The sequence below is a fragment of the Anabrus simplex genome, chromosome 2 (genome assembly GCF_040414725.1).
Source record: "Anabrus simplex isolate iqAnaSimp1 chromosome 2, ASM4041472v1, whole genome shotgun sequence".
Lineage (NCBI taxonomy): Eukaryota > Metazoa > Arthropoda > Insecta > Orthoptera > Tettigoniidae > Anabrus > Anabrus simplex.
The window spans coordinates 1,040,544,624-1,040,560,041 of NC_090266.1; the positions used below are offsets into that span (position 1 = coordinate 1,040,544,624).

Here is a 15,418-nt window from a genome sequence, read left to right on the forward strand (position 1 = left end):
CAGGGATGTGGTACTGAGACCATATTCTCGACTCTTCAGAGGTGCGGTTGGTCCAGACTTCCTCTTAATGGACGATCATGCCCGACTCCACTGCGCTGCTCTGGTGGATGAATTTCTGGCTGGGGAAGACATTCATCGCATGGATTGGCCAGCGAGGTCTGCAGATCTAAATCCTATAGAGCATGCCTGGAATGCATTGGGGAGGCGAATTGCATCCCGTCAGCGTCCACCAAGGACCCTCCAAGACCTTCGCATTGCCCTTTCGGAGGAATGGGATCGACTGCCACAAGAGCTCTTGGACCATCTAATAAAGAGCATGTCACGTCGCTGCGAAGCATGTGTGGCCGTTAGGAGTAACCATACACCCTATTAACAGCATATTTTGTTTGGAGAAGACATTGCGAAGTTTTGTTAGTTGTTGTCAAAGGTGTACGTTAGATATCAGAACTTTTCTGACACTGTTTTTCTGGACAAGTTGTGGACATGTGGCGTGTGAGTCAGTTTCCGTTTGTTCAGCAATCCGCCTGACATTCCTAATTGATATTGGGATCTTGTGATTTCACTGTATCTTTCTTCTATTATGTACATACATTGTGTATGCATTTATATTAGTATACGCCAAATATATATATATTGCTAGTTGCTTTACGTCGCACCGACACAGATAGGTCTTATGGCGACGATGGGACAGGGAAGGGCTAGGAGTGGGAAGGAAGCGGCCGTGGCCTTAATTAAGGTACAGCCCCAGCATTTGCCTGGTGTGAAAATGGGAAACCACGGAAAACCATTTTCAGGGCTGCCGACAGTGGGGTTCGAACCTACTATCTCCCGAATACTGGATACTGGCCGCACTTAAGTGACTGCAGCTATCGAGCTCGGTGCCAAATAATTTAGTAGAATACTTGCACATACTGTAAATATACATAAACGGGTAGAATGTACCTGTTTTTTTCTAGTGGCTTTACGTCGCACCGACACATATAGGTCTTTTGGCGGCGATGGGATAGAAAAGGCCTAGGAGTTGCAAGGAAGCGACCGTGGCCTTAATTAAGGTACAGCCCCAGTATTTGCCTGGTGTGAAAATGGGATACCACGGAAAACCATCTTCAGGGCTGCCGGTAGTGGGTTTCGAACCCACTATCTCCGGATGCAAGTTCACAGCCGCGCGCCCCTAACCGCACGGCCAACTCGCCCTTTGTACCCGTTGTTGACGGACATATATTTGGCATAGTAATAGACATTTTTTTTCCTACCCAGCATTAAAGTGTAAGCTGAAATGTTAGTCGCTGGTATCGAAATGAGTTAAGTTAACAATTTGGTGAATTAGTTTCCGAAAGCAACCAGCCAAACAGCGCTCGGTGGCTGTTTGCTCTGGAACGTGTGCTTTCACCATAAAAGCGTGATTTCCTGGAGAACCATTACACTTACGAAGACAACGCATATGCCTTTTTGTAATTTTAGAAACTGAATTTTAATTAACATGCTGGGTTTTATTTTGTGATAGAAGCTGGCGAGTTGGTCGTGCGGTTAGTGGCGCGCAGCTGTGAGCTTGCATCCGGGAGATAGTGGTTTCGAACCCCACTGTTCTCAGCCCTGAAGATGGTTTTCCGTGGTTTCCCATTTTCACACCAGGCAAATGCTGGGGGTGTACCTTAAGGCCACGGCCGCTTCCTTCCCATTCCTAGGCCTTTCCTGTCCCATCGTCAACATAAGACCTATCTGTGTTGGTGCGACGTAAAGTAAATAGCAAATAATAATAATAATAATAATAATAATAATAATAATAATAATAATAATTGTGATAGGACTGATTATTTGTCCATTGTATTGATTTTTAGTCCATGTCCGACTTGTTGGCTGAATGGTCAGCGTACTGACCTTCGGTTCAGAGGGTCCCGGGTTCGATTCCAGGCCGGGTCGGGGTTTTTAATCGCTTCTGATTAATTCTTCTGCCTCGGGGACTGGGTGTATATGTCCGTCCCGACACTCTCCTCATCATATGCAGACAACATACCACACTAGCAACCGCCACAGAAATATGCAATAGTGATTACATCCCTCCATATAAGGTAGGCGTCAGGAAGGGCATCTGGTCGTAAAAAATGGCCAAATCCACATGTGCGACGCAGTTCGCATCCGCGACCCCACAAGTGCGGGAAAATGCGGTAGCAAAAGATGATTGATTTTTAGTCCACAAAACCCCGTGGTCCTTTTTTTTTACAAGTTGCTTTACGTTGCACCGACACAGATAGATCTTATGGAGACGATGGGATAAGAAAGGGCTAGAAGTGCGAAGGAAGCGGCCGTGGCCTTAATTAAGGTACAGCCCCAGCATTTGCCTCGTGAGAAAATGAGAAACCACGGAAAACAATTTTCAGAGCTGTCGATAGTGGGGTTCGAATCCACTATCGAATGCAAACTCACAGCAGCGCGCCCCCCTAACCGCACGGCCAACTCGCTCGGTAACCCCGTGGTATGACATCCCTGATGGACCTTCACCTACCAAGTGACCGCTGCTCAGCCCGAAGGCCTGCAGATTACGACGTAACGCATCGTCAGCGCTACAGATCCTGTCGGCCGTTATTATTGGTTTTCTAGATCGGGGTCGCCATCTCACTGTCAGATAGCTCCTCAATAGTAATCACATAGCCTGAGTGGATCTTGAACCAACCCTCAGATCCCGGTAAAAGTTCCTGGTCTGACCGGGAATCGAACCCGGGGCCTCCGGGTGAAAGGCGGGGCCGGTAAATGCTAAGTCAATGACATCAAATAAATATTGTGGAAAAAATAATAATTTTGTAAGTTCCAATGTATCATGTCTCACGTAGTTATAGCAATATAATGCCTCGATACTATTAAACAAACACGAAATGAAGTAATTTTTTTCCCCTTGCAAAGTTTGGTGTCATTCCAGCCCGATGCGAAAATGTAGTGATTTCCTTAAGACTGGTGTTCTTTTAAGTAATTGTAATTTTGCTGCTTACTTATTGGGAAAGTAATTTGAAATTGTACTTCAGTAAAATATTTCTCAGGTAGCTAATTCAGCCAAAAATTACTTTCTTTTTTGCACTTCTCCTACCCTTGTATGTATGAATATATTTATGTATTGTACCCGTAGTGCCGTCCGCCTCCGTAGCGTAACGGTTAGTGTTATTAGCTGCCGTCCTCGGGGGCCCGGGTTCGATTCCCGGTACTGCCAGGATTTTAAGAATGGCAGGAGGGCTGGTATGTGGTTAAAATGGTACATGCAGCTCACCTCCAATGGGGGTGTGCCTGAAAAGAGCTGCACCACCTCAGGATGAGGACACGAGTTTTGTCCGCCTCTGTAGCGTAACGGTTAGTGTTATTAGCTGCCGTCCTCGGGGGCCCGGGTTCGATTCCCGGTACTGCCAGGAATTTAAGAATGGCAGGAGGGCTGGTATGTGGTTAAAATGGTACATGCAGCTCACCTCCAATGGGGGTGTGCCTGAAAAGAGCTGCACCACCTCGGGATGAGGACACGAGTTTACATTATTACGTAGTGCCAGTACAGTGGATATAATGAACTTTAAATGTGAAGTATTTTCATTAAATTAGAGCGAAATAGCTGAGCGGGTAACTTTCTTGGCAGAGTTGACGTGTTCAACTAACTTCCGACTTCCGTCAGCTAACACGTCACCCAGCAACAACTTATCCATCAGTTTGTATGATTAAAACGCCGTTTTGAAACACGATTTGCATTAACGACAAGCATATTAATGCGATAGACCAACAATCAATTACATAACCCAGTTATCATATTCATATAGTTCATAACAAACTAAAACAATGGTTGATACAATACAAAATGATGTGGCCTCGTAAGTCACACCCCGCTCCATGTATAAAATATGGAGGTAAGAAGACGACACAACACGGAGGTGGAAGTCGGACGTCCCTTGGCTTTCTTTGGCTGCTACGCAAGTCTCATGGCCTGCTAGCATCACTTCTACGACACAGACGGCTGAGTGTGGCCTACAGGACTAGTATCACACCGGGGCGCCAGCGCCCACTGCCGCCGCCTCCACCCAAGAAGAAAACAAGAAGAACGCTGGAGTTGTAGCGGGGCAGCCCGTACCTTCGTGGCACCTAGGCAGTGATTTCCAGGACGTGGCCTCACCCCACCACCTAACGAGCTGAGAACGTTGCCAGGAAGAAGACGCCGCCCTCGCACCAGGAAAAAGCCGGCCCAGCAAGAAGCGGCAGTCAGGTGAAAAGTAAATATCCCCCTCAACAGCTCTTGGGAGTGTTTCCGCTGTATTAGATGGGGCCACCGTCAGATTGCCTGTGGACTCTCGGAATGCTGCAACCGCTGTTCTGGTGACGACGACCACCACAGTTTGCTCGGCAGCTAGGGAGGCGCCAATGTGTTCCAATTGTGCCGGAAGCAACTCGGCCTCTGGGCTGATGAGCTGGATGTTAGGCCCCTTTAAACAACAAGCATCATCAACAATTCGGTCTCCCGTCTCAGTTGCCCCGTTTACCGGGCCATGGCACGGGCAGAGAGGAAGGAGGCCCAGCACAATGTGCCTGCCTCCGCCCCGACGTGCGTGGCCCCATTCTCTGGAATTGGAGACACGGTACCTAGCGCCCCATGGAGACCAGACGGTGTCGCAAGTCCTGGGATTTCTAGCGACATGACTTGGTAGATGGCAAGGAAGAGGAAGTGCCGAGACGGATCGACCCCACAGACAACACCAGAACGGAATATGGACATGATTTGTGCATAGAACACTATTTCATAACTAACATAACCTCTGCACCATCTAATCCACATCCTCGCGTGTGCTAGGTACAAAATGCCAAGTTTTACAAGTAGGCATCTTTCTGCTTCCGCCTAAGTTGTTCATTCCCTAGCCCTTACTACACGATTCCACGACTATTCTTTACCCATCACCATATCCAGCTGGTAACATGCTGAGCATGGAGGCAGGTTGATACTTCTTAAGTTTCACTTTTCCAATTCTCCCTGCTGTCTCTTTCTCTTATTAGAATTAACAGCATATTGGAGGCGATGTAGCTTGTGTTGACCGCCACGCGGAGGGTGTGGCCTCACGGTGCCTCCAGAAATAAGAACCCTCCACACACCGGATCTGGTCGCTGGAAGGGCGGAACGTATGCAGCGACTGTTGGCCAGACGGCTTGGTGAAACAGCGATGTAATAAGGCGAGTGAACTCGTATTTCAATATTCTAAGGTCCTTTATGTTCTACGAACGTGTCATTTCTTTCAAAGTGCGATAACATTCCAGGTGTTGGAACATAGCAAGGTTTAAGCGTAATCCCATTGCACTACAGCACCTGAAATGCCTTGGTCTACCAAGCGACGGCTGCTGAGCTCGAAGGCCTGCATATTACGAGGTGTCGTGTGTTGGCACGACGAATCCCCTCGGCCGTTATTCTTGGCTTTCTAGACCGGGGCCGCTATCTCACCGTCAGATAGCTTATCAATTGTAATCACGTAGACTGAGTGGACCTCGAACCAGCCCACAGATACAGGTAAAAATCCCTGGCCTGGCCGGGAATCGAACCCGGGGCCTCCGGGTAAGGGGTAGGCACGCTACCCCTACACCACGGGGCCAGCTTTTAGCAAGGTTTACGGACGTACAATTTACTCTCAACCACGAAGCATTCATAAAGTGTCAGAACAATTTCGATGAAAGTGTATAAATATTAGCAAGGTCTACGGACGTTTAAGGTACTTTAAACCATGGAACATTTATAAAGTGTTCGAAAAATTTTCAACGACAGTGTAAAAACTGGTGGATAAAACTTTACTTCTGGACTTGATCAAGTGAAACGAGGACGTTTGACAATGTGATATTTTGACACTTCTCCTCGCTGTTTCTACTTGTGGACTCGACCAAGCGTGAGAAGTAAAATTTAGTTGTGTAAATAGTTTGAAATTTCTTTTCGGGAATTCAGACCCGATATTTTGCTTGTGGACTCGACCAAGTGAGACGAGTGAATGTAATAACGCGTGAATAGTCATTAAAGTGTTATTTTTCTTTAACCATAGACTGCTCATCGTATCTTGGTAAAAATACATTAAATGAGGAGAGTATGTGACGTCGTTTGTATTTTTGAGAGCGGACTTAACGGCAGGGGACTATGCCTTGGGTCACTACCGTGACATTTCCTGCCTAGGATGATGGAAGTGGAACTTACAGAACTTGAAGTTCAACCTGGTGATGGAATATGGTAATTGGAACTTATGGAGCTGCAAGATCAGTCTGGTGGTGGAATATGGTCATTGGAACATCTAAAACTTTGAGACCAGCCTGGCGACGGAGTATTGGAAAGTTCGCTGTCCAGCCAGAAGCTGATGGCCGCACGAAGATTTACTAGGTGATATGAATTTCACACTTCCATGTGTTGAGACTCCAACTTTCATGCCAATAAATGTTATCGAAACTGAGTTGTTATGGTGATGTTTAAAATAGCCTCTCCCTGTACCCGATTCCGATTACTGTACCGTACACGCCCTACAAATGTAATCATCTCTCGTTCTGAGCCAGACTATGCCACGGTCTTGGTCGACCTCGGCGATCTTCGAGATTCGTACTGGCAACCTTTGAAACAAACTATGAATCGCTTAAGCATCGTTGTGCGACATCTGGCGTACACTTTACGTACTAGTACTGCTGTTGTTTACACAACAAAGCCGAAGTATAGAATTCATGCTAGGAACAAGATTCGCATCGAGAAATGTTTTATAATGTTATATAATGTATATGTGACATAGTTGTTGGCTTAAGATGATAACGGTTTAGAAATTTCATATCGATCGATCATATTCTCGATTCAATTCAGATTTCATTTTCATTCATTTGGCAGCACCAGGCAGCACTATCGATACCGGGACAGCTCCCTCCTTACTCCTCACCCCCGCACACAAATGCACCAAGATAAAGTGTGCGGATAATATGTGTGTGTGTGTGTGTATGTATGTATGTATGTATGTATGCCTTTCCTCCTGCATACAACGTCCCATACTCTCTGCGAAAGAAATGTTAATGTACGATTGTAAATTGTCCGATAACATAAATTGTCTGTTGTCTTTTCACATATAATTGAGATAAGATAGTAATTTAACATGTTTTAAGAAACGTACGTTTTACATTTTTGAAAGGTTTGCCTCCTGGAGGTGGATAGAGCTAAGATTTCCTTCATTTGTTACATTTGAAATAATTTTCAATCTCTTTCAGGTCCTTGTGGAGGGAAGACGACCGGACAATCGCGACTATGTACCTTTTTTGAAAACATGGGCTGGAAGGTTAGTTGCATATTTTTCCTTTGCTAAACTTCTTACATTACTTTAACAACTTAAACATATGTTGTCTTTCTATATAGTAATAAATTATTATTAAGTACCATTATTAACTATAAGAATGAGTTTACATAGTGTGGCTAGTTCTAGTATGTAATGAGTAGGACACGGAAGTTCATGAAGAGCTTTTCTTACCATTGGTATCAGAAATCACGAGGTGTGTGGAATGAGTAATTGTTAGAGATTATAACGGTGTGCATTTAAATACATATTAAGATGTAAAATTAAATGTTGATGGTTTCTTAGAAGGTTGCATTTTTTCTCCATTAAACAATAATGAAATTGTCATTACTATTTTCTTTATTTTCCTGGTGGTGCATTTAATTTGGATGACACACTGGTAAAGCTCTGGAATTCTGTTAATTATTATTCCCTTCTCTCAACTGGGAAGATCTCTCTATATTGGCCCATCTAGGTATTGAGTCCCGCGGGATTCGACTGCTTAGAGTTGTGTAGCTTCTGTTACGGCGCGACGCGCCGTTTATTGTTTCGTCAACTCACAAACGATTTTCATAAATGCGCATTAGCTCGTTACGTTTGTGTGAATTTGAAATTTATATCCACTACAATACTAAGTGCGGAAAAATAGTACGCTATTCAAATAAATCAACGAGTGCTGTCATATTAGGAAATATATGCGTGTAGTATTATAATGAAAAGCAATTTGCAGAAATGAACAAAGCTACAAATTATGCGTGTAACTGGCTCTAATGATATTTCTTTCTTTTTTGCTTTCTTTCCGATTTGCTTTACGTCGCACCGACACAGATGGGTGTTATGGCGACTATGGGATAGGAGAGGGCTAGGAGTGAGAAGGAAATGGCCGTGGCCTTAAAGTACAGCCCCAGCATTTGCCTTACCGTACGTGAAAATGGAAAACCACCGAAAACCATCTTCAGGGCTGCCGACAGTGGAGTTTTACCCTACTATCTCCTGAATGCAAGCTCACAGCTGCGCGACCCTAACCACACTGCCAACTAGCTCGGTTTTCTCTTTTCTGTATGTTTAAAGGAGATTCCAAATACCAATGTTCACGCCTGTTACCTTCAGTTTTGAGATATGAGTATCCACATAAAAATAATTCACTTTTTTTTCACTTCCTTTCACCCCCCCCCCCTCCTACGAAGTGAATTTTCCGGCAAAATGTACTTGTTTCTTTAAGAGTAAAGGGTCTTCTAAATACCAATTTTCACGACTCGAACATCTTCAGTTTTTGAGATATGAGTCCTCATAAAAGGAATTCAACTCCTTTTCACCCCCGCCTCCAAAGATGATTTCCCCCCTCAAAAAAACGCGTTTTTTTGTTTTTAAAGGAGATACAAATACCAATTTTCACGTCTGTAACAACTTTAGTTTTTATTAGATGTACGTATCCACATACAATTAATTCAATTAATTTTTCAATTCTTTCACCTCCGCCCCCCCCCCTCCTTCATTGGATTATCCGAGAATACGTCTTTCTTTACTTTTAAAGCAGATTCCAAATACCAGTGTTCACGTCTGCAAAATCTTTCGTTTTTGAGATAATAGTATCTTCATACAAATATTTCAACTAATTTTTCAATTTCCCTAGATTTCCGAATACAAAAACTACGTATTTCTTTATTTTTAAAGGAGATTTCAAATACCAAATTTCACGTCTGTAACATCTTCAGTTTTTGAGATATCAGTATCCTAATGAAAAGAATTCAACCCCCTTTTTCATTCACTTGTACCCCCCCCCCACCCAATTGGTTTTTCCGAAAACAAAAAAATACATGTTTCTTTATTTGTAATAGAGATTAAAAAATACCATTTTTCACTTTTGTAATATGTTACGTTTTTTAGATATACTCTAGAAATGCTCATTTTAAAATTTCACCCCTGTTTAGTCCCCCTTAAGTGGAGTTTACAAAAACAAATCACCAATGTTTCTTTACTTTTACAGGATATTCCAAATACCAATTTTTACGTCTGTAACATTTTACGTTTCTGAGATACGCTGTAGTTATAATCTTTCTAAAAATTCACCCCAATTTGTCACTCCCGTTTAACCCCCATTAATTGGATTTTCCAAAGACAAAAAAATACGTGTTTCTTTGTTCTTAAATGAGTTTCCAAGTACCAATTTTCAGGTGTGTAATATCTTCAGTTTCTGAGATATAAATATCCTCATTAAAGGCATTCAACCGCTTCTTCACCCTTTTTCACCCCTCCTATTGGGATTTTCCGAAAACAAATAATACTTGTTTCTTTATTTTTAAAGGAGATTCTAAATACCAGTTTTTACACCTATAATCTTTTAAAGTTTTGAGATTTAGATACACTCATTTTAAAAATCACCCCCCTTTTCACCCTCAATTATTTGGATTTTCCAAAAACAAAAAAACACGCGTTTCTTTATTTTTATAGGAGATCCCAAGTACAAATTTTCAGGTCTGTAATAGCTTAAGTTTCTAAGATATAAGAATCCTGATGTAAGGCATTCAACCCCCTTTTCACCCTTTTCACCCATCCTATTGGTTTTGTCCGAAAATAAAAGAATACGTGTTTCTTTATTTTTAAAGGAGATCCCAAATACAGATTTTCAGGTCTGTAATGTCTTCGGTTTGTGAGATATAAGTATCCTCGTTAAAGGCATTCAACCCATTTTCACCCTTTTTCACCCCTCCTATTGCGATTTCCGGAAAACAAAAAAATACGTATTTCTTTATTTTTAGAGGAGATTCTAAATACCAATTTTTAGATCTGTAAACTTTTAAAGTTTTGAGATATAGATACTCATTTCAAAAATTCACCCCTCTTTTCACCCCCTTAGCGACGGAATATCCAAAAATCCACCCTTAGCGAGCACCTACATTGTAATATAAATGTATCCTCAGAATTTCATTTCTTTATGTCCAGTAGTTTTGGCTCGGCGATGATGAATCACTCACTTAGTCAGTCAGGACAAGTTATATATATATATGACACTATACCTGATTTTAAATTCAATTTACTACTAGCAAATGCATTTCATCCTTCAATATCCATTGCACCCTACAGTCGGTGAGGTGGCTGCTGCTGTTGTCACTGATGATGGAACACCACCAGGCAATGTTGATTTTGTCATCTATTCTAAAAGAACTGGTGCACTTACTGAAATATCGTACACGAACCCCCATTCTGATCCACTGTGATATCAATTGCTTTTCCCATGTGGTGATTCTGAATGGACTTCAGGTGAGCCACGTGTTCAAGTTCATAAGTTTACTGTTGCGTTGAGAACTGTCACAACTCAGTTACAGTACTATTGCTATCGGTTACCGGTTACAGATGGTTTCAGTATCCTTAATGCTTCAGGTAAATTATTTCAACAGTATATTGTTGACAGTTATGTCGAAGTAGAAGGTTCCAGGTTGGCATTCGTTCGATCGCACCAACAAAAACTCAGAGCGGATAGTTACAAAGGTTCGATGGACTTCATTAACGCTGATGCTGAACAAAGAGGGGCTGTTGGGGGGAATCCCTGTTATTCTTCCTTCAACTTACATTGCCAGCGCCCGAAATGTGCTTCAAAATTGTCAGGATGCGATGGCCGTTGTTGCCCGTTTAGGAAAGCCTGATCCGTATCTCACAATTACTGGCAACCTCAAGTGGACTGAAATCACTTCTCATTTGATACCATATAAAAGAGTTGTACATAGACCTGACTTAAGTTACTAGGGTTTTTCATTTAAAATAGCAAACGTTATTATATCTTAAAAAAACACGAACAAGGCGTAGTCATTGGTCATGTTTGTGTTAATGAATTTCAAAAGGGAGGTCTCCCTCATGAACACATTCTGCTCATTCTGTCAAATGAAGTTAAATTACGTTCAGTTGAAGATGTAGACTCTAATTTGTGCAGAAATTCCAGATAAAGAAACAGACCCTCAACTTTTTGAAGTTATTCAGGAATGCATGGTACGCGGACATGCGGTACTATCAATAGAAACAGTCCATGCATGCAAGAACAAAAATGTATTAAAATTATCCAAAAGTTTTTCAAGAGTAAACTAATTTAAATGTTAATGCCTACCATATTTATAGACGACGCGATAACGGTGTTACAATGACAGTTCAATCATTTATCATTGATAATCGGTGGTTTTTACCATATTGTAGATATCTCAGTGGAAAATACCGTTGTCATATCAATCTCGAGCGTTGTTCTTCAATCAAATCTGTTAAATGTTTGTATAAATACGTGTATAAAGGACATGCCTGCGCAGCTTTTCGATTGCGTACAGATTGTGAAGGCCAGCAGTAGCTTACAGTTGACGAACTGAACATTTATTTGAACTGTCGTTATGTGAGCCCACCATAGGCTATATGGCGATTACACGAACGTCGACTTTTCCAACGATCTCGTATAGTCCAACTCCCTGTCCACTTTTCGGAAGAACAAATGGTATACTTCCACGCCGGATACGAAGCTAATGCTAACCTTGAAAAGGAATCCTATCTCATGGCATTTTTTAAAATTGTGCGACGAGAATATTACCGCCCGCAAGTACCTTTACAACGAAATTCCCGAACATTTTGTGTGGTCAAAAGAGCAATGGAATATTCCCCCCAAAAATGCTTTGAGCGATCTACACTGTAAATTCGGCCTACATCGATAGATACTACCTCCGAGTACTACTTGTGCACGTCAAAAGACTGCAGTCGTTTGACTATCTACGCACAGTTGATTGAATACTGTATAACTCATTTCAACAAGCTGCAGAAAAATTTACACTTAGTCATTAACGTTGCCGAGTGGAAAGAATGCTTGCAGGAGGCTGTCAGACACAAAATTCCAGCGCAAATGAGATGGCTTTTCGCTATCATTTGCATATTCTGTTCTTTTGCCAATATACTTGAGCTGTGGACAACATTTCAGGACGCACTTTTAGAAGATTGTCGGAGACACGCTACCTGAAGCCTACAACCTCACACTGCTAAAATTGGGGAATCATTTCAATATCATGGCAAATCTTGTCAACAATTCAAGCAACAGACTCCTGTTGTGATCGTTGCACAACATACAACAGAAGCTTTCAACATAGAAGAAGAACATACGAACGGAAAGACATTTTATGAAAAGCTAAACGTAAAGCAGAAGGTAATAGCTGAGAAAGTCTTTAGGTAATGTAGCAAGGAATAAAATTCCCAATTGTTACTTCAATGATGGACCGTGGTTGGCGGCTCCGGTAAAACATTTGCCGATCAAACATTATACCACATTTTACGAGGTGAAAACAATGTTTTATTTATTAGTTGCATGGTCACCTATTGCTGCCAATTTTCTACCAGGGGGACGCAAATCGCATTCGATTTTCAAACTACTTGTACCCATCTTGAATACATCAGTCTCATGGATTTGCACTCACACCAAGGATGCACAACTTCTTCGTGTCTCAGACCGCATCATTTGGGACGAGATTTCAATGGTTCCGAAAGACACGCTAAGCGTTGTCGATCGACTTTTAAACGTCATGAATAATATTCTCCCTTATGGAGCCAAAATAATTCTGTTTGGTGGAGATTTCCATCAGGTATTACCCGTTGTTACACATGCCAAGCGAACAGCCATCGTTGAAAATACAGTTAAACGATCGGCCTTATGGTCTCATGTTAGAATTCATAAGTTGACTCGAAATATGAAGGCGAATGATGATCCTGTTTTCACTGAATGGTTACTTAAATTGGGTAACAGGTGATTTAGAAGTTCAAACAGATTACTTCTAGGGCAGATCAGAAAATAAGTTGCACTTCCCAGTTATGGCCATTTATTACACCACCTATACAACAGCAACACGACTATAACGACATACACTGTAATGTCACTTTTCCACGTAGTTTCCAAGAGACTCCTAACATTTCTGCGAACGCACAACCAACGTGATGCCGGATGCATAGAAATTTCCTCCAGCGTTCTGCAACCACTCGGAGACAGCGGCCTTCACCGCCTCGTCGTCTGGAAACGTCGACCACCGAGCTCCGTTTTGAGCTTACCGAACAGATGAAAGTCACATGGCGCTAGATCGGGACTGTAGGGTGGATGTTGCCAGACCTCCCATTTGAAACGCTGCAGCAGTTCTCTCGTTTGGCGGGCCTTGTGAGGTGTTGCGTTATCGTGCAACAAAATCACACCGGCGCTTCTCTTTAATCGCTTTACGCAACCGGTGCAACGTTTGACAATAAGAGGCCGTGTTGATCGTCGTTCCTTTCGGCATGAATTCCACGTGCAGCAAACCCTCCATGTCAAAGAACACTGTCGCCATAACCTTACCGGCTGAGGTTGAACCTTGGCCTTCCTTCGTTGTGGTGATGAGGGGTGCACCTATTCCATTGATGTTCGCTTCGTTTTGGGGGTGAAGTGGTGGACCCACGTTTCGTCGCCTGTGAAGATTCGCCGCAGAAACCCGTTGCCGTCTGCGGCATAGCGTTGCAAAAATGCCAGGGAGGATTGGAAACGTCCCTTGTGCTCATCAGTGAGAAGACGTGGGACCCACCTTTGATACACCTTACGATATCCAAGCCCTCGTGAACAATGGCGAACACACTGCCATACGACATGTTCAGCTGCGTCGCGATTTCTCTCAGTTTAGTGCGCCGGTTCTGTGTAATGATCGCATTCACACTGTTGACCTTTGCACGGGTCCTGGACGTTGCGAGCCTGCCTTCGCGATGGTTTTCGGTGATATCCGTGCGTCCGGCTTGGAATTGCTGACACCACTTTACGATACCTTGCCGGGAAATGGCCCGCTCCCTATACACAGCACTAATTTCACGGTGAATGTCCGTGCAATTCTTCCTTTTGGCCCATAGGAATGGGATTGTCGCCCGCACCTCATATTTGGAGTGAACGTCCAGTTGACGCGCCATTGCATTTGGCCGCTATTACCACAATACTACACGAGACACCACAGCGACCTGCCTAACAGACGTGTGGGCAGTGTATGTCCCTTTCTCCGCTGTGCCCACGTTTGCGACACACAGCGCGCTGCTGCGGCCCGTTAATGCAACTAACCTTTGGATCCACCTACGTACAATGAAGCGATCAAAATTCAGAAATATTGTAATTGTAATTACTATAGTATTATTACCATCGAAATCAATGAACAAAATGTTTCGGAATTCTCTTCAATGGCGATTTCATGTCCAAAAGAGCTATGATCGTACAACAATTAATGAATATGCCATTTCCAATCTATTTCCTGGAGAGGAAAATGTTTACCTCAGTTCCGATTCTGTCCAACATGAAAAAATAAACAACGTTCAATTGTACCCCATGGAATTCTTGAACTCTTTTAAATCCGTCCGGCTTACCACTTCATAAATGGCTTTTAAAGGAAAATGCTACTATGTTCATTAGAAACCTTAAGGCAAATCGGGGATGGATTAATGTTGCAAGATTAGTAGTAACTTACTTGGCGATCACTGCTAAATTCATTTACTCCGATAAAACTGTGCTCGTACCCCGCATTAACCTCACACCGTCTTATCCAACCGTGCATTTACAAATGATAAGAAAACAATTCTCAATAAAAGTAGCATTCGCTATGACCATTAATAAATCACAAGGCCAGACGCTTCAAAGGGTAGGATTTTATGTACCAAAACCTGTTTTTTTCGTATGGACATTTATACGTGGCTTTTTAACGAGTGTGTAAATTGTGATATTTATGTTTGTGTTAAAGACACATAGGCCAAGAAGTAAAATATGATCATATTTTAACCGCTAACATTGATTTCAAAGAAGTTTTGTAAAGTAAAGAAGTTTCAAAACAAAATTCACATCTGACAAAGAAAATATCTGTTTTAATATCTACTTTTTAAATGTTTTATAATTATATGTATAAATAAATTTGTATATATATTATTATAACGACTTCTTACAATGAGGCTGATATTTATTAATCATCTAAAAATAAAATACCTTTCATTAATAAATACTTGCATTTATTTCCACATATTACCATTCGGTGACTGATCGCGATACTGTGGGAAATATTCGCACGGGTCAGATAGTATATATTTATTTCACAAAACAGCCAACTTGTTTCATATTCCAGCTGTACGAA

General features: G+C 42.3%; 1 protein-coding gene across 1 annotated transcript in view; it reads left to right on the forward strand.

The window, feature by feature from the left end:
- LOC136863268 (TRPL translocation defect protein 14) overlaps positions 1 to 15,418 on the forward strand; it is a 476,558-nt gene that overhangs the window by 53,967 nt on the left and 407,173 nt on the right. The window contains exon 2 of the mRNA XM_067139653.2: positions 7,225 to 7,292. Coding sequence (XP_066995754.1) covers positions 7,225 to 7,292 — 68 coding nt within the window. The remainder of the gene's footprint in view (positions 1 to 7,224; positions 7,293 to 15,418) is intronic.